The sequence below is a fragment of the Stegastes partitus genome, unplaced genomic scaffold, assembly GCF_000690725.1.
Source record: "Stegastes partitus isolate 25-593 unplaced genomic scaffold, Stegastes_partitus-1.0.2 Scaffold1473, whole genome shotgun sequence".
Taxonomy (NCBI): Eukaryota; Metazoa; Chordata; class Actinopteri; family Pomacentridae; genus Stegastes; species Stegastes partitus.
Genome location: NW_007579204.1, coordinates 113,678 through 133,447, shown reverse-complemented (window position 1 = coordinate 133,447; position 19,770 = coordinate 113,678). Strand labels below are relative to the sequence as shown.

At 42.7% G+C, this 19,770-nt stretch overlaps 2 protein-coding genes across 2 annotated transcripts in view; both read right to left on the bottom strand.

The window, feature by feature from the left end:
- Positions 1–5,981: 5,981 nt before the first annotated feature.
- LOC103370722 (rho-related GTP-binding protein RhoG-like) lies at positions 5,982–9,793 on the bottom strand. Its single transcript, XM_008299860.1, has 2 exons — positions 9,740–9,793; positions 5,982–9,009 (listed from the first exon to the last, which is right to left on the bottom strand). The coding sequence occupies exon 2, from the start codon at positions 8,978–8,980 to the stop codon at positions 8,405–8,407; it is 576 nt and encodes a 191-aa protein (XP_008298082.1). The 5' UTR covers positions 8,981–9,009; positions 9,740–9,793; the 3' UTR covers positions 5,982–8,404.
- Positions 9,794–11,674: 1,881 nt separating this feature from the next.
- The window catches only part of fhdc2 (FH2 domain containing 2), a 19,198-nt gene continuing 11,102 nt past the window's right edge, over positions 11,675–19,770 (bottom strand). The window contains exons 4-14 of the mRNA XM_008299864.1: positions 19,515–19,764; positions 19,360–19,421; positions 17,145–17,247; positions 16,814–16,899; positions 16,606–16,706; positions 16,189–16,259; positions 15,854–15,961; positions 15,372–15,442; positions 14,807–14,924; positions 14,470–14,634; positions 11,675–14,361 (exon numbers count right to left, since the gene is read on the bottom strand). Of these exons, the coding sequence (XP_008298086.1) occupies positions 12,424–14,361; positions 14,470–14,634; positions 14,807–14,924; positions 15,372–15,442; positions 15,854–15,961; positions 16,189–16,259; positions 16,606–16,706; positions 16,814–16,899; positions 17,145–17,247; positions 19,360–19,421; positions 19,515–19,764 (3,073 nt within the window). The 3' untranslated portion in view covers positions 11,675–12,423. The remainder of the gene's footprint in view (positions 14,362–14,469; positions 14,635–14,806; positions 14,925–15,371; positions 15,443–15,853; positions 15,962–16,188; positions 16,260–16,605; positions 16,707–16,813; positions 16,900–17,144; positions 17,248–19,359; positions 19,422–19,514; positions 19,765–19,770) is intronic.

The window sequence follows — 19,770 nt, the reverse complement described above, 5'->3', positions numbered from 1 at the left end:
AAGCCACACAATCTACTTCGGCGCGAGCAGAACGGTAAAATCTGCTCCTCAAAGACGAGACAGGTGAGATCAAAGCGGGCACGGCACTGCAGGAGAGCGCTAACCCAGTCAGCACAGGATGTTCTGTCTCGGTACCGCCGACTCTCTCCGAAATACACGTCGCAATGGAGCAAAAGCAGGGCTGCAGGACGGGATTGGTGTCCGGTTGCCCGGGTCCGTCTCTGCGGGTTGCAAGCTCATCAGACTGAGGTTTGTTGTGTTCAGAGTTGGCAGGGTCCGGTTCAGTACCCGTCAGGCTATATCGCCCAGTGACCTTTTGCTCGCCGCCTCAATTGACGAGGCTGTGAAAAGGTTCCGCTCTCTTGCTGACAGATCCCGGGGATGGCTGACACTGATGCACACCAGAAAGCATAACAAAGGCATAGAGAGGATGAAAGAAAAAGTAGAGGAATGTGCCTTGTTTGGGCTTAACGGTGTTTGTTTTCTCGCTGTCTTGTCATTTTAGTGTTATGACAGCTCAGACAGAGCATGAAACCAAAGTCATAGCTGGTAATTGGGGAGGGCAAGAGGTTCACCGTGTGTGGTCTGTCATATGTCCCATCCGATCTAAAGGAAGAACCGCAAGCAGCTCAAATTCAGTTTATTGATTACACTCACTTACATCCAACCGCAGCATGTCCCACAAAAATCTTTCCTTTTTTTGGCTCTCTTTTCTCACTCCGTCGCTCCGACCCTGCGGCGGTGTGACTTTGCCTCTGAAAAAGTGTCAGAGTTGACTTGCTCTGGCAGCCCCCCACCATCTGGCCTCTCTGCGCTGCGGTGATACAGACATCAGTGAATGACAGCGTGCGAACAGCCTGTTGTGGATTTAGAGGGGATTGCGCATCAACAATGGGCGGCCACGTAACACGGGACATCTAATCAGGCCCGCTTTCATTTTTTGGTTTGTTTTTCTCAAAAGCACTCCGACGAGCAGCTTTGAGCAGCGAGAATGTGACGAGGGCACTTGAGGACTTTCTGTTCCCGGGCTGTTACATCAGTGACTCGCAGGCAGCAGTTTCCAGCCTCCGAGCTGCAAACCAACATAATTAATAGTTGAGTAGACCTGGGTGTCTGTTCTTTTCTTCTCTCTGTTCTGCGCCTCTGTTCGCTTCTCTCTTTACACTCTAATAATAGTGAGGCGCCCACAGGCCTTCGTTTGGGCTGGTTTCCGCTCCATCTCCAGACTTGGAAGGAACGCTGATTAAAAAATTTAAATAATCACACATTTAAAGAAACAGTTCTGCATTTTTTGAAAATTCTCGCAGACAGTTGGATGCTTAGCTTAGCATAAAAGCAGAAAACAGCTCATTACACCCTAAAAAATGCTTGCATTAACATCTGTATAACTGTATATTTAATTTATTTTACTAACAACTGTATTTGCATGTACTTACATTTTCAATATCCATTATTAGTTAATGTAATTGTTGCCATGTCTTTGTTTACATTTCTTTGTATGTTAACAGAGAATGTAATAAATTAGCATACTTAAAACAAATTAGAGATTAAAACAAAAAAATCTCTTTTTATTCTAGCTCTTTCTTTCTTTTTTTCTTTTTGTTTTTACAGAAATGTGAAACATAAATAAACTTTAGAAAAAATGTTTTGTTTGTCATTGTTAAAACAAAAAATGCACATTTTTTGTTGATTTGTGGACACAGTCTAGCTATTTAGCTGGCAGCATATTTTCTGTTATTTTCTGGAATTTTGTTTTAACATTTACAGTTTTTATACTGTAGATTTACCATTAAATAATCCCTATAGATACACCATATTAAATAATAAAGCATTTTTTAATTACAGATTTACCATCAAATAACAGGAAAAAGTCCTGTTTTTTTCACTGTTGGTACAGCATTAAAATACAGATTTTTTTTTTGTTTGTTTGTTTATTTATTTTACCAGGGACACATTTAACAGACACCTTTCGCTTTTCATTAATGGGACAAAGTCATTACTATTATTTTATAGATTTATTTCTTAGAGTGTAACTCTTCCCAAATACTACAAAATCCTTTCAATATCACCTTTAAATCTTATGAATTAACATTTTATATGTTGTTTATTTTTCACATAAACCTAAGCGTAAACATGACAAGTTGTGGTTTTAGACGGGGTTATCCCATGTGTTGTGTTGCTTCTTGGCCGGCTTCCTGGACTTGTGTGATTGCTGTTGCCAGAAAGTTAACAAATAATCTGAGATATGACATAAGTCAGTATCAGAGGAGCCGAGCCAAGTTAGCTGTTTCTCTCTGTTTCTATGATTCATGCTGAGCGAAGCCAACCACTGCTGGCTGTGGCCTCATATTCTACAGACTGACATGAAAACGATGTCAATCTTCTCTCCGCAAGAAAGTGAATAAGTGTGTTTCTCAAAATGTCACGCTGTCGTTTCAAACCCGCCCGTTAGTCTACATGACCTCAGATGGTTAAAAGAGATTCAGGTCACCTTGCTCCTTTATTCCTCCATCAATCTTCTCTCCTCCAAGCCACCCTCTTTGCTTTAATTTACATTCGAAACAGCTTGACCAAATCCTCTGTTCGCAATCATTATTTATGCCCATTTACTGGCCACAACTGTCACAGCAGCACACTCTTTCTCCTCCGCTCTGAGTCCTATTCTGTTGCAAACACAGCCGTCGGCCTTCGCTCCCGCCTGTGCTCCTTTGCAATCTCATTTTCCGTCTCCTTCTGCTGGAACAGTTTGATTTGAATGCAGAACTTCGGCTTTCTCAGTCTCACTCTTGCTGCAGGCTGTCTATTAGATCAAGGCCTTTTGCTTTTTCATCTTTAGACAAGGAGAAGAAGAGGAATCTCCCCAGATCCTTGACTGAATAGTGCGGCCCTGCCTTTTTGGCTTTACCCAGAACATCATCAAACACAGTGAGAGGGAGGAAAGGAACAAGGGAGATTGAGGAGCGATAGACGGAGCTGAGATCAAGGTCCCGACGGAGGCCATCACTCCCACTCGCTCCACGCTGATGATTCACAGAAAGGATATCTGTTGGTCGGCTTAGCCTCAGCTGCGCATTTCTTTCAAATTGGCACAGACAGAACACAGAGAAAACCTCACCTCCTGTTCCTGCGTTCAAGGTTTTGCTGTGTGACTGTGCAGCGTGAAAAAACATCCACACACCGTTTACGGCACACTGTAAACCCAACGCTCATTCTGTTTGGTGTCATCAAAACAGATTCATTTGAATGCGGCGTGCTGAGGCCCTGTGTGTTAATCTTGGATGGCGTTATCTTCAACAGTGCAGTCGTACTTTGAAATAACAGCAACACAATCAGCAGTTACATGAGGCTGGTTTGTAGGAGGGCGACAGACTTATTGACAGTGTCGCTGTTGTTGTTGTACTTTACTTTGTGTCCCTCAATGTATCCACAGTGTGTAAACCTTCACAACTCTCAGACAGTATATGCACTCTAAAGAGTAATTCAAGGGACTTATTCCCACAACTTAATTAAATGCAGATTTAAAAAATCTAATTAAATGGCCCAAATGAACCTCTTAAGTTGCAAAACATTATATTGATGGGTTTTGTTGACACAATAATGCTGGTAATTATATCAACTTAATTTTGTGCGTAATTTAAGCTTAAATTTATGCATTAGTTGATTTAAAACTAAATTCAGGTTGAGGTAAGTTGACAAATTTGACTTGACAACTCAATTTTTCTTCACCTTGAGTTCAGGACTTTCGGTCCCCTCCCCCTTGTAATTTCAGACCGTTAACCCTTCATGGGGCAAGTGACCATATTTGGTAACTTCCTTGGACGTTCAATATGTCCACCCTGTGCCTCTCCTTGAGGTTGAAGAACCACTTTGATTTAGTTTCTATATTAGTTCCAATGTGCCTACCTTACAAAAAATGTCACCAAACAAATGTTCTTTATAAACGCTTTGTTACTGGTTTGCATTGAACTGCACTTTGATTTATTTTTTGAGATTAGTGCCACTAACACCACCACCCCAAGAAAAATGTCACTAAATGAACTTGCCAAGGACTTTATAAATACTTTGTTTCTGGTTGTGTATCATTACCTCAAAACTAAAATGTTTCTAAATAAATGTTTTTTGCAGTTTGTTACATTTTCTTTTATTATAAATTCCCCCCTTTTTTTTAACCGTAAGGGGCAAGTTACAATATATGGTAGCTTTATTCATCTTGATTTGCAAAAATAAAAATATCTTGAAATATCCTTTAATAACACCCCAGGGTTGTAATTTTCATTTTCCAAGTATTTCAAAGAGTGCCCTATAAAAGACAAATAAAAGATAGAAAAGGAATATATACATATATATATAGTAGAGGAAGAGTTAATTCCACTAACTCAATGTAGTTTGTTGGTTGAACATATTTTTTATTACAAGTTGTCACAACTCAAAAAGACTCATGTAAAGTGTTGAGTTTTTTGCTAAGCTCAAACGTTATTTTTTTTAGAGTGTACAAAAAATACATGGAATTTATGAGGAGCATGTATCATTAGATCTGGGTGTTTGTGCCAGATTGAGAAAATCTAAACTGTTAATAAACTTTATGTATGTAAGTACAATTTTCATAAAATGTGGTGTTCAAATGATAATTATGCATCATAATGATGTCAGATTAACTTTCACAGTCTTGTGCTGTATTGGTCAAATATTTTTTAAAAAAAAAGATGTAGTTTTGCTCAGAACCTCTCAAATGTGATGCATTTTATTGTATAATCTATTAAATGTGAATTTTGGGACTAAAAAAATTATTGTTTTTGTTTTTCTAAGTTAGCATCCTTGTGTTTTTATCACAATACTTTAATTAAAATAAATTCATTTGGGGTTCTTGGCCAGGAACCAGAAATGAATAAGCCTCCACCTTTGCACCTTTGGTCTTGTTGTGATGACAACAGCATATCAGAAATGATCAACAATAAAGTCAACCCACTTGTTTACATATAGAGAGCAGGTCTCGTGTCTTTTTTTAAACAGCTGTACACATTACACAAGGGGAGCAGATTTCAAAGAACAGTTTAGCGATGACAGCCCACACATTAAACTCCCTCTGCAGTCCATTCACCTAAAAAAGGATCACCTCAACCGACCCGGTTCTCATTAATCCGCCTGCCTTAGTTAAGCGTATTGCAGAAAGAAACGGGCTCATCCTTTCTCATCTTATTTAGCCATCACACTACTCAGTCCTGCCTCTAAGCACCGTTTTCCTCGATGCCTTTTACAATTCGCACTTGGCAGAGTTCACCGAAACAATGCAGCCTGCAATAACCAAACTTTTACGAGCTGTAAACATACATTGTGCATTGTCTTCTTGTAAGGCGTTTAGAGACAGACCGCAGAGGAAACGGGCTCTAAATGTTGCTGCAGTGATGTTGTAATGAGCCTTTGGTGGAGTTCAACACATCTGTCATTTGTCAGAGCCACCACCCATAAAGGTCAAAGGAATTTTTCAGAGTAAGCAGCACGCTGAGTTTTTAAGCTCCTGAAACTGATTGAACTTGTTGGTGTCTGTGAAGTTGAATGATGGCCCTGAAAACCAGATGGGCATAGACCATTAACTCCAAATGTACAGAAAAAAAAAAAGAAAAAAAAAAACTGGCTCTGAAGAATGGCACTGAATCAGTGTAATGTAAAGCTGAGCTAGAGGTCTGTGTCCATCTAGTGTTCGGACATGGAAACAGCATTAACATGACAGAAAGTGCACTGCGTTACAGTATTCATGCTACAGGAACACTGTGGTTTCCTGAGATGAAAATATATGTGCAGCTGTGAGTAAATGTGTGGCCCCGTTTTGTTTTGCACCTCAGTGTCGCTTTAACCTCCAATTACCTCCTTATATGTGCAGTAACGTGCTGACTGTGTTGAATATTAGAATTCATTTGTCAGGTCACAAAACAGCAAGTAAACAAATTAAAAGCAAAAAAAAAAATCTGCTTTAAAACAAGGAAAATTGTCTGGTTTTTACCACCATTTTATTTGGCATAATTTAAAATCATCTCACTGTTAGTTCATTTATACAAATATGCTTTTGTTATTTATAAAACAATTACAAACAGATTTCTACAAATCAAGTTCCCAGTGTAAAAGCGTAGTACCACGCACACGGTAGCATACAGCTCCAGGACACAGACACAGAGAGCCCACAGGTGTATGTTCCACTTTAACAGCATTATTGGAGTGAAATCGGGACATGGCAAAAAAAAAAAAAAAGAGCTCACCACAGATGACAGTTTTACATATTGTGCACTTACATTCAACCCTCCACACACAGATCTGGGAAATTCTCACACATCTTTTGGCAGATCTCTAAACCGCACCACTGTTGTCGCACTAAACCTCCTGCTTTGTGTTGCGCTTCAGTTATTCTAGACTTTACACAGGCCACAATCTAGGTCGACTTACCCCCACTCAAGAGTGTAAATGAAAAATAACTACAGTTACAAAGGGTTGCTATTATTGCTGGCAGCTTTTAGGCACAAACGGGCAACCGGTCATTACAAAAAAATATCCTATAAAATGTAGAAAAATCCTCAGATGCGACAAAGCACGTTCCACCAACGCAGCTCTTGCTAACCGTATGCAAGTCGAGCTTGTGCCTTGCCCTCTCTGCAACATGCAATGCAGGGATGTAAACCACAATCTGTTAAGAGCTGTGAGCTACGACTGCTCCATTTCACAAACGTACACAGACTTGCCGCGCAAGATGTCAGTTTAGCACCTGTGTCTTACAAAAAAAAAAAAAAAAGGCTGCAAGAAGAGAGTATTTACTGGCAGGAACTGAGGCACAAAGATTTTTGAAAAATTACAAAAATGAAACTGAGTTGGCTGGACCTGTATTTAAAATGTCTCGTGGCACTTGCAGCACTAGAAGGAGAACCTTTGGATTGGACAAAGGAGCGCTGCGCTGGTCTTTGGTTTAGATAAGGCACCTGACCAAATAAAAGGCTCCTTTCATACTGTAGATAAACTGCTGTTATGTGGTTAAGAAGGCAGCTATGATGCTGCTTCTTCCAAGATGAAATATTCACCGAACCAAGACAATATAGGATAAGAAGTATATAGCCTAGCGTAAGCCAGTTAAAACATATTCTGGTATTATATGCTACACTGAATCAATGATGCAATGGTCACAGTCTGCTGACCTCAGATGTAAGACAATAAAGTAATTGACAAGGGAAGCATTATGGAGTTCTGGTTTATCAAATCTGAGTATTAACTACAGCACACATACATCTTATTGATCAAATAAACATAGGCTATTACAAAAAATATATTCAACTTTGGCCATAACCGCACTTGTAAGTTAAAAACATTTGAGGACAAAAAAAAAATCATTTACAGAGTAAATTCACCATAATTAGACAAAATACAGTCTCCTTGACCCCACCCTGTCAAAAAGGAATTCTTAGGCATGTTTTTAATGGCACTCGGTGTGAGCCTCTAGAGTTAAGACGTAGACAGAGGAGAGCTCCACTACAATCTGACTTCCTGGCTATGTCAGCTCCTGTACCAGTGTGGGTTAATTTGGCAGAGGCCTTATGATAACCTGCTCCTCTATTACTGAAGAGGGCAAATGGTCGGCTGCATTTAATGGGTCCGGCTTATCTTCAAAGGCCTATTGGCTCTTCCATACGGGGAAGTGAGAGAGCAGTGCAAGATGCTGGAAGGGCAGCCTGCCAGACAGCTCTAACATGCCAGACTGAGCACAAGGAGAATTGCAGCGAGGGAATTTAACCTTTAATCTGTGCATTTGGTTAAGGGGTACTGGCATTTGTCCAGGAGTCATCACACCTTGTCTGGACTCAAGCTGCTTGAAATTAAAACTTGTTCACCTTCTACTTGGCTGTTCATTACATCTAAATAGGCAAGTCAAAGCATCTTGATGGTAACGTTGCTTTGAGACTTATGAGATGCAACCTAGGTGAGAATATGAGGTAGTCATTAGTTCTCCACCTGAACAAAGGCAGATCTCTTCTCTCCAGTCAAACAGGGTAGCTTGGTTGGTTGGTTTGGATGTTATTATGGCTTGTGGCAACCATGATCAGCATTTTATAAGGCAAAGCAGAGAAGCTATAAATCTAGAACAGATGTAAAATTGAAAATGTGTAAATATCAAAAGTTAAAATGTAAGAAAAATAGAGGAGATACGGTCTGTTGCCCATTTGTCATGTGGGCATAGTCACTTTGGTGATGATGGCAACACAGTGAGATCCTCCGGGAGATGAATAAGGAAGAGAGGAGTAACAGAGGAGCTGAAAACTACCCGAGGTGGCATGGAGGCAGTCAGGTGGCAACCTTTGTTCCTCGGCCTTCCATCACATCTGTGGACCTCCATCATCCTTCTCCACAGTCCAAATCTGGGAACTATTTATTACAACAGCACACACTTCTTGGGACTCTTTTTCATGGCTGGATACAACACTGCCCTCACAGCTTCGGCAAACACCTCCCTGACGCCATCCTGCAGCAGTGCAGAACACTCCATGTATTTAACAGCCCCAATCTGCTTGGCCAGGGCGTTGCCCTGCTGCTGGGTGGTAGGGGCCAGACCCTGCTCCTTTAGCTTCTTCACCGTTTCTGCATCACCTCTCAGGTCTCTCTTGGTGCCCACCAGGAGGATGGGCACGTTGGGGCAGTGGTGAGACACCTCAGGGTGCCACTTGTGCCTGACATTGGCATGGGAAGAGGGACTGCCAATGGAAAAACATATGATGAAAACGTTGGTCTGGGGATAGGAGAGGGTGCGCAGGCGGTCATACTCCTCCTGGCCTGCCGTGTCCCACAAGTTGAGGCTGACAGTGCGGCCATCCACGCTCATCTGAGCACTGTAGTTGTCAAACACTGTGGGAATGTACTCTTCAGGAAAGGCATTGGTTGTATAAGAGATGAGTAGGCAGGTTTTACCCACTGCCCCGTCACCCACCACCACACACTTTATGGTCTGCATCCTGCCTACGACCACTGGGGCTGCAGCACCTGACAACAGAGGAAAAAGCACCTGAGTAACTGCCAATTGCAACACTTTGCAGGTCCTCAGTCATCAAGGTCATTGTAATCTTACAAACTTCAGTAAAAAGCATTTGGACTTCTCTTTTTGGTGTTTGAATAAGTTTCATTTCTCATCCAAGAGGCTAAACTTTCTACAAACGTTCTTAGGAGCACTTTATACTGTGTTCTGGTTTCATTGCCAGTGATAAAGAGACGACCATTAAACTGTAAATGACAACGATAAGATTGCTTGGCCTGCAGTTGAGCGAAAGCATCTCACAGTTAGCAAACGAGCTAACCGTCGCCAACGTTAGCTTAACGGCGCAGCGTTAATTACCGTTACATAGGTATGCTACAAACCCAGCTGCTCACTGATTAACAACGTCCGGAAGGTTGTTATTGAACAAAAGACAGCGAGTGAGTTGAAATTTAGACGCAGCAATTTTCTGAGGTGTATTATTTCGCGCTGATCACTTATAACACTAGGCGTTCCCCTGCTGACTAGCATCAAGCTAAGGAACTAGCGGAGTTGGAGGCTAAGAAGTTAGCTAGTTAGCAAACAAGCTGAAGATTTATTTCCAAAGCACTCATTAAAAAGGCAAAACTATGACCTGATAATAGCCTACCGTTTACTCGAAATATTGTAGTCTACTCGAATATATGTCTCCAAGGTATAAATTAGCGGTAACAGCGAATTTTAAAGGATTTTGTGACTTACCGCCACTTGGCTTTCGATCTCTTTTTGCCTGGTATAGTCAATCACAGCCGCATCCGGGGAGCTGTCCATTACGTAAAAACCGACGTACGGAAGTAGTGCAACCTGGTAGTTGTAGTTTCATTTTGTGAGGTGCCGTTTGTTTGTCACTAGATGGCGCTGTTGAGTTGTTTTATATCTCAGTCGTATTCAACTTCCAATAGACCTACGCTAAAAACCATCCATAGATTAAAATATAAATTACAAACAGAAATAAGGAGAATAGCACAAACAAACTCAAGTTAACACCACTCTTATGATAATCATTAGTTACCAATGTCAGAAAAATCACATTTTAGCATTTGTCTTCTAGTGTAAATAGTGATTTCTGCTCAGTGGAGGTGGCAGTATTGAGAACTTTGACTTAGGGGAAAAAAATGCACTTTTGTAGGTAATTTGACAGCTATAATTAATAGATAGTAATCAGACTGAGTATTTTTCCACTGTGGTACTGCAGATTATAATTAAACATATTAATAATTCCTCCTCCACAGAATTGTAGCAGCAAAATCTAATTAGAAACAAAAGTACCAAGCAGAGCAACCCCTTGTTATTTAGATTATTTACTTGACTCATCGATGTAAGCCACATCTTGCAGTAGGTCAATGCAAAGGCAAGTTATTTACTATTGATTGTAATAAATAAGACTATACACAGTTTTTAGTTTATATACAATTGTTGGGTGGAAAGTCCAATATGACAATGAAATTAATATCAGAATATTTGTATAAAGTTGCAGGAAAAGGATATACTCAAGTAGAGTACTTGAGTAATTGCACCACCACTGTTCCTTTCAATGCAAAAAAAAATACCCCACAAATCTAATCATCAAAATTCAACTGTTAGATTTATGAACGACGTTTAGAGTGGTATTTGTCTCTGCCACCAACAGCATCTGTTTCCTGTAGAAATACTCAGATTGTATCAGATTTAATTTTCCTCAAATGTGATCCCTTGTTGAAATTAATCAACACAAATATTTACATTGTACCCCATTAAAAGCAGACTGTATCACCCGTCTATCAAAAGTGGCAGAAGCTCCACATTTTTTGATGTAAACTAAAAATGATTGACTTCCTAATGCTTCACATTTAGAGACTAGTTTACAAACCTTCTGCTGTATTTTCACTCTTTTTCTTGAACACATTGGCTACATTCCCTCTATTAAATGGCAGTGTGTTATAGTGTATGCATACATTCCCCATGTATAAACAGGCCATTAACAAGCCCGTCCCTTGTCTATTGGACATCCTGCCTTTGGTCAGCGCTGGTCTTAAATCTCATATATCACTTATTCACCTTCAGACAAGTCATTATTCTCACTCACCCAGTGCTTTCAGATCAATGCATAACACACGAAGGCAGCTAAGAGCGGTCGCTTTAGACCGCTCTGTCCTGCACCCCTGGAGACCTGTTGATGATGTCACCTCTATACACTGAGGCAGGTTAAAAGGCCGGCGCTGACCAACAACCGGACACTCAAGAACACAAAGAGGCACCAGTTTATTGCCTTTCCCAAGAGGTTCTGGCGTCACTGCAGCCCATAAAGAGCGAGATCCCACTGGGACCCTACACCCACAGTCACCCTCCACCCCAGCCCCTTTGCACCCCACTATTCTGCCAGGAGATTCCCCGGGACGTCTGCAGCATCTCCATGACAACAGCCATTGGGGGTGACTGTGTCAAGAGATGCAGCGAGAGGGAGTTCAGATGAGAGGGAGAGAAAAACGAGGGTGACGAGAAGACAGCGAGAGCAGAGGTTGATGTCGAAGAGCGGAGACCTTGAAAGCGAAAGCTCTTCAAGAAAGCGCTCGCTTGAATACCAATCTGAAGAACACTTAGGAATACATATCATACGGGAGTTTTTTAACTTCATCGATTCACAGATCGACAACATTATCATACACATCGCTGTCTTTTATTAACAAATGCACATAGTACAGTGAATAACAACCAATGCTATTCAATAAACTTATAGAATTTTTTGATATAAAACAGGAAAAAAAAAAGACAAACATTACTGTAACAATCTCCTTACAGCCTCTTCTTCAGTTTGTAAAGTGCATCAGAATGATGAGGCCTCTCAACAAGAGGATGAGCAGTTCGATATTGTACCGAGTTCAGTTCGGACTGTAACGCAGCCAAGTTTGAGAATACAATGATCAATTAGCAGAAGGGTCACAGCATTCAGAACATTTGGACAAGTTCCTAAAATAAAGTTTTAAAAGAAAACTACCCTTTTTTTTGTCCATGCTAGAGAGATTGAAACGATTTTCCAACTTGCAATTCTGTCAGAGCACACTTGTACAGACAGTGCATAGTGTTCACTCGGTAGCATTTTACTAATGTGAATTAAATGTTAAGCTGTTCTGCATATGAATAGTTACGTGTCCTCTCTCACTGTCCTATTGCCTGCAAAGGACACAAATGGGTGTAAAAAGAGGTAGATTGTAGAGGATCCACTATCCTGCTATTGGGTGAAGCACAGGAGGAAAAAACAACCCTGATGCTCCCAGTGCAGCTTCATTTTACATCCGCAGACCCTAAGAACTCAGACAAATATATAAATTTAATTTAAAGTTGAATTTAGATGAAATACAGTTGAGGGAGAGCTGAGGAAGATCCATGAGAAGTTGGAGCAAATGGCATCACCTCCACAGCGGCTGAGAAGCAGCAGCTCGAGGCATTTTGGGACCAGGTATGCGTGAAGCTGTCGGGATTTTAGAGCTGGCAGGAGAGGTGCTTGTGCTTGTCGTCTTGGCAGTTTTACTTCGGGCAGCTGATATGACAGCCGTGCGTATGGTTTTGGCTGTGGCAGAGGACGGGCTGTGGGCAGCGCGAGGCTGAGAGAGAACCTGAGTCTCAGAGTTCGGGGCGAGTCGTTTGGACACACGGAGAGGACTTCCTCTGATAAAGGCTGGCTGGGTGCCGCCCGAAACCTTCTCTGGTACTGATCTGTCTGAAGTCCTGCGGGTCAGGTTGGGCTTCTCAGGAGTCTGCGGCTCGCTTACAGTTCTCTCCCGTACACTGTTACTTCGTTTCATGTCTGTCTGAGTAACAGCGGGCCGAGTGATGGGAGATGAGCGCATTGATATGCTACGAGGAGCAGACAGCCGACTAGGAGTAGGTGGGTTTACCGAGGGTGGGGCTCCATTTGAAGGTTCCGTTTTAGAGCGCACCCTGGGGATGCCTGTGCTGTTGGAAGGACCTGCACGTGACACAAGTCCCCTTTTGGCCCCAATCCCGCTGCGCACAGGGATCCTCAGGGTTCGTGTCTCCTCCTTTGATGTTGCAGACCCCGATGTCGCCCCCTCTCGAAGGTCGACCTCCCTCTCTTTCCTCCACTTGGAGCAGAGGCTTGGTGCAGGTCGTGGGAGTGGGGAGGTCGGGGGGGACAGGGCGTCATAGGATCGGAGGCCTTTCACCAGAGTGTGGCACTCCAGTGTTTCACCCACACGGGAGTACGACCTCGCCGTCTCCCTCTCGGCACCCGGCAAGTCGGAGACCTCCTCTGGCTGCGACTGGCTGAACTCTGGTAGACTGGAGGGCATCCAGTTCTCCTCCACAGGTGTGGACACCACTTCTGTGTCCGTCTGTTTTGTTGAACCTGCATCAGGCAAAGGCACTGCAATGCTTGTTTTAACGGAAGGTGCCTCTCTCGCCTGTGGCTGTGACTCTGGAACATTCACAGATGACTGAGAATTGGTCTCAGATCTCGGGTACCTCAAAAGCCCAGCCCTGCTGTCACTATGAGAAAGTGTTCCACTTGTATGAACAGACTGTTGTATGGCCTCATTGACACAAGAGTCATTAGATTTACTCTGAAGAAGACAATTACTGTCTGTCACTGGCAGGCCGAACCTTTGTCTGTAAGTGGAGGCCTGGCTTTTAACACACTGGGCGGGTGGATCAGTATTTATAGCAACGGAGTTTGTACAGGAACTGTTCATCAAAGCCATGTGCTCATGTGAAAAATCTGCTTCTTTTTTAAGTCCTGTTGCTTTCGGATGGTGTTGTAACACATAAGAAATGCTCTCAGGCCCATGTTGCTTCACCGTGAAGCGGTTTCCATGCTGAGAAGCACTAAATGTTGCAATGTGTGAGTCTTGAACTGCTTCCATGCTCAGGTTTGTTCGTGCGCTGTGCTGAGCCCTGCTGCCTCTGCCCAGAGCAGGTTCTTGGTCCACAGGGGAACATGTGCCATCAGTCTCTGGGGAGCTGCAGAGTACAGCGGTGGTCTCATGGTCGGAGGAGCTGTTCGAGTGATAACTGGCTGAAGTCGGGCTGCTGCCAAGCTCAGGGAAGCTTTTGAGCATGGATGAGTTGTGGAGATGGGCATCGCTGTGGATTTGTTGGGAATGTCTGCGGGAATCAGAGCTTCTAAGACTTCGCCGGCTCCACGTGTAGCTCAAATTCTTCTCTAGAAGCTTCTCCAGCTCATCTTGGTTCTCCTGATTTGGAGGCTCCCTGGTGAGGCTCAGGCTCATGTCCAGCCCAGTACAAACAGCCAGAGAGCGACGCTTTTCTCCCATCTCACGCTGACGTGCCAGGCGCTTCTGCTCCTTCAGTTCCCGTTCTGCATTTTCCTATTTAAAAAAAAAAAAAAAAAAGGGTGATTGAACATTTTTCAGTGATCCTTAGTGAAGAGTTCAATTTATGCACGTATTTCTGTTACAATCAAAGCAACGTCTAACCTGGACAGCTTTTTGAAAACGGTGGCAAAACGAATGAAAGACCCTGCAAGCCTCTTCTAGTTTAAAAGTGCTGTCGTCTTCACAGAAAAACTCCACCAGAGCCTGACTCGACATCTTCATACCCTCCACCTCGTCCTCCGCCTCCTTCAGACGCTCCTCAGCCACCTGCACACAGACAGAAAAACACATTTTGCCATGTTACCTTTGAGAACATTTCCTCTACATCCTGTTTACTTTGACATACTTAAAAGCCTTCATTAAAACATGCTAAATCTTTAATTAGAGAATACTTGGTGCAAATTGTAAATCTGAAGATTGAGTGGATTTAAATCAGTACCTCCACAAAAGGTTGTGTATGCTGCTGAATCTCTGCCTCTGTCTGTATATTTGCCTTGAGATCCACCACTCTGCTTTTTAACTTGGACAAGTCGTCCAACACAGACTCTTCACACAACCTACAAAGGAGGAGAGGATGCAAACACACAATTATAATAACAAACTGTGCAGAAAACAGCTGTGTGATACGTCAGAAGATAGGAGAACCAAAAATGGGTAAATGTTGAGCCGTCCGAGATCTATTTCTGTAAATGGGATGACATGGGTGCAGAATGAGGTTTCTCATAAAGACAGAAATTCATTAGCACCTGGCTTTAGCGGAGAATCAAACAAATTAACAGTGCAAAAGCCAGAAGCAGCTCAAATACTGGCTCCGAGTATCAATATTGTCATAACCCACTTTCACTCAGGCTGCTAGCTATTGCAGAAAAAGTAGATTTACTTTACGTTTGTTTTAGCAGACTACTGGGGGGGCGTTATTGTTGTTGTTAAGCAGGGTTTGTATATTCCCTTGGATTCAATCACTGCAGGATCTAATGCGATCCGGGTTTTGGGAAGAGACTGACCTGGAGGCGGGGCCTATATGGCCTAGTTGGCTTGGAAATGACAGTAAACTCTGGTCCTTTTTCACAGCTTCCTGTGGAGACAAAGACAAATGATTATCCAGCTATTGTTTTAAAATAAGCGACGCATCATTTGCTGATCAATGCTGATAAAAATCATGCACTCTGTGGAGCAGTCTGCTTCGAGGGCCCTACTCTGTGATCTGAAATTCTTTTTTTTTTCTTGCACAAACTGTACTTGTGAAGATTTTTTCATATGTTTTTAGCTTTCTGAAACCTTCTGACTTTGAAGCTTTTCATAAACACATAACCTCGTTCTGAAAAAATAGGGTTCTTATTTTAAAAAGTCTAATTTACTTGTCTTAATGAGGTTTACCCATGTTTTAAAAAAAAACAATTGTCTTTCCTTAAAAGTATTTCCTTCAGCACCTATTAGTTTTTATTGGATATTCTTTTACTACTACTATCTAAATTTCAAAACTTACCATAGCGACAAAATGCAGCAAATTCATGCCCGGCTTGTTGGCTTTGGTGTCAGCCAGTTTGAGGAGTGATGAAATTCGAAAACCAGCGGCATTCCCTGCGTATCCACCCTGAGAAGCCACGTACAAGGTCAGAATAACATACACGCACATACAACATGTGACAGCTTTAAACAAACACTGATTCAAAACCCAGGTGCACAGTCATAGTGACGCCCCTGAACACACACCCAGACCACTACCGACTGCTTTATTGTGCACAGATAAAAAGAACTGATTCCTCTTTTTTTCAGGCTGAAGAAAAGAAATAAAAAAAAATAAAATAAAGGAGCACTCACAGCATTCATATAGTTCCCTGCTTTCAGCACCAATCGGAGGATGGAGTGTAATTCTGGACAGCTCAGCAGTTCTAGAAGAATAAAAGACAGAGATTCAATATTGTGCCTCAAGGTTGAAATAATGGCTATGAATGTGTATGCAGCTGACATCAAGGCCACTGAATGAGTCAGCAGCTTTGTTCTGAGGAAGCTGCCACTCAAACTGACTCCTGAACTGAAGCTTCACACACCAAAAAAGCATCACTGAGAGCAGGTTTCTCCTAAATCTGTAAGTCAGTCGGAATGCTAAACACTTTATCTCATTTGCATTCTGGCTCCTAACAACGCCAAACTAGACTAAATACGAGGATTTCAAAGGGCAAAACAGCTCCGGATCTTTATAGCTGCGGAGTACACAACTCCCTGCTGTTACTTTACCTCTGGCCGCCTCCCTCAGACATCTGGCTGCCACACACAGAGAGGTCACAGCAGGGTCAAACTCTTGCTGCAGGATCATGGCATCCAGACGCAGCCGAAAACTAGCGAGGGAGGAAAAAGGAGGGACAGATGATGGAGTCGGTTAAACAAACACAGCGCCATGAAGTGAAGCATGTAGAATAAATGTTCTGATGCTTTTTGCGCATACCTGGGGACCTCCACCAACAGCAGCATGAAAAGATCGGGCTCTCCGAGGCAGCTCCGCTCCCCGCCGAACCTCCTCAGGCGAGACTCCTGAGAGACAAGAGAGACCGGGTAAAATCTGGAAAGCAGCTTCAGGAGTACTAAAACCAACATGTCATTAAGAGTCAATTCCAATATCTTTCAACGTGGTCCTGCTCTGGAAACAGACCACATCATACGACATGGTGTAATGGCAAACTTTTGATCATCCTAACCAGAGCCAGATGAAGTTGGGGGGGGAGGAAGGAGCTTGTCACTGCTGCTGTAGTGTTTGTATGCCAGAAAAGCCACTTTACCTCCTCTCTGTCAGGCAGCAATTTGCAGAGCTCTGTGAGCTTCTCTGCTCCGTAACGGTCTCCAGCACCCTGCCTGATGTCCTCAACCATCTCCTTCGCAGGCCTGCGGAAACAAACGCACATCTTAGTATGACATCATTTAACCAGCAGTCGTCTTTCTCAGCCTGAGAAAGACAACGACCCCCACAAAGAAGCCATGACATGAGCGCTACCGGCTCTAGTTTTGCAACAATCATGCAACAATGAGGCTTATCCTATTCTTATCAGTCGGGCTGACGCCAAACAGGCAACGCAAAGTGGTATACCCACTGGGCAAATAAAAAGCAGACATGCACAGAGGACGTCTAAAGGGCCTTAAGAAGTCAAGGTGAAAGAGCAGAAACTGGCCCAACTGGCTGTTTGACCTCTGACTTACTTTCTTTGAGTGACACATCTGCCCTGTGTTGCAGCAGTTTTCCATTATCCTCTCCCCTCCTCATCTTACAGCCCATCACACGTGCTCGTGTAGCCTTTATTCTCAAACAAATCCTCCTCATTCATAACTCAGCATGCGCATCCATGTCGTATTATCTGTCACCAACGGCTAAAGGTCGACCTTTGAAGACATCTAATGTAGCCCTAAAATAAATCAATTTCTATGGAACTCATTCCAAAACAGAAACACTTTTTCTCAACTGCTCAACTTAAATGAATTGAAAACGAAACACGAAAAGCAATAGCCTAAAAATAACACAAACCGATGTGATATTGAAGTGATTTCTCAGTCAATGACAACACAAAACAGGATTTTTTTGTTTAAACTACACCCACATTTGAACAGCAGTTCTGTCTGTCCAGAACAGTAGGCAAATAAGCTCCCAACAAGGCGAATGTTTGTATAAAGACAAGACTCTTTTCACACAAAGGCTTTTCCCTACAAGTCTTGACAGATCGAGTTTAGAAAAGAAACACTTAAGTTGAGAGACTCACAGAGGCATGACAATATCTCAACACTTTCTTTCCCTCACTCTTTAATTTGTATGAATGTAGTCCTACAAGCAAAATGCAACACATGTCAGGACTTTTAGCTGTAAATCAGAATGTTTCAGATGTTAAACGGTGTGTAAATGTGCTTAAATGATTACAGAACCGCCCCATTCATTACAAGAAGTGCAGCTTTGTTTGAGCCACGCAAACATGCTAAAGAGGCTTTCGGGGACGGATGAATATGACAAGCCACCGGTGGGGTCTCTCTCTGCAGGGGGGCGGCTTCAAGATTAGACGCTCTTTAAGGGGCATCAGCAGGTGTCAACTCCGACTCCTCCGGCTATACCCAGCCGCTTACTCACCACCCTCCGTCAAGACTCAGCCCAGCTGCTCGGGACGCACCCTCCCCTGCAGTAAACTGCCTCCCCTCCCTTCACACTTCTGACACAGACACCCATCCACCTCTGACATATGGCCGCCCTCTCCGGTTCACTGTTCCCTCGGGCACAGTTGTACACATTCGAGTTTCCTGCTCTTAAAACTACTTGGAGTTTGGACTGACGGTGACCCCATCCAAACGCAGACAAAGAGGTTGTTCCACACTGTTAGGAATATGGCTGCAACTAATGATCACCTTCTTTCATCCATCTGCCAATTATCTTCTCAATTAGTTGCTGACACTGCGAAATGTCAACAAAACATGAAAAACTGCCTTTACATGTTCTCAGATCACAATATAATGTCAGGAATAGGGCTGCAACCAATGATTAATCTGCCAATTGTGTTCTCGATTACTCTCTTAGTTATTAGGTCTACAAAATGGCATAAACTAATGAAAAACGATTTCTTGTTTTATTCACAATCCAAAGAAATTCCATTTACTGTTACAGAGAAGTAAAGAAACCAGAAAATGTCCAAGTGCCAGTAGAGGATTTAGATATTTTTGATGCAAGAATTTTGAAAACAGTTGGCTATTAGTTTAATATTGACAGCTAATCAATTATTGCAGCTCTAGTCTTGAAATGTGTTGTTTTGTTCATCAAACAGTCCCAAATTCAAACTTATTCCATATTTCCATGATAAAAACAAACTGCACATCTTCCCGTTTGATGAGTTGTGAATATTGTGCAATTTTACTAATAATATGAAACAATTCATCAGTTATCAGAAAAGCTGCTAATTCACTTTGTGTGTTTTTTTTTTTACTAATTGAGAAACCATTTCAACTAAAAAGAAGAAAGAAGCTTACATCTTGAACTGCCGCAGAAATATTCCAATGTTCATGCTGCGTTTGGAGTCCAATAGGGAGATCTGTAAAAGAGAGACAGAACGCATATAAGGACAAGAACAGAGGAAGAAAAATGACTTTATCCTGATGATATATGGACATTCTGACGATCTGACCTCTTCTGAGCTGTCCTGTGGGGATTTGCAGCGCAGGAGCGCAGACCGCCGCCTCAGTGTGCTGGTTCTGTCCCGAGGCTTACTGTCCTTCTGACCAAACAGCTCATCCAGAGAGTGGAGGTCTATTGGGAACTCGTCCTCACCTGGGGCCGCCCCGCTCCACACGCTCTTCCTCCCTTCCACTTTCTCCTTGGGGATACGCTCCCAGTTCAGCTTCCTCAGCCGGCTCCGACGGGCGCTATCTGCCCGGCTAAAA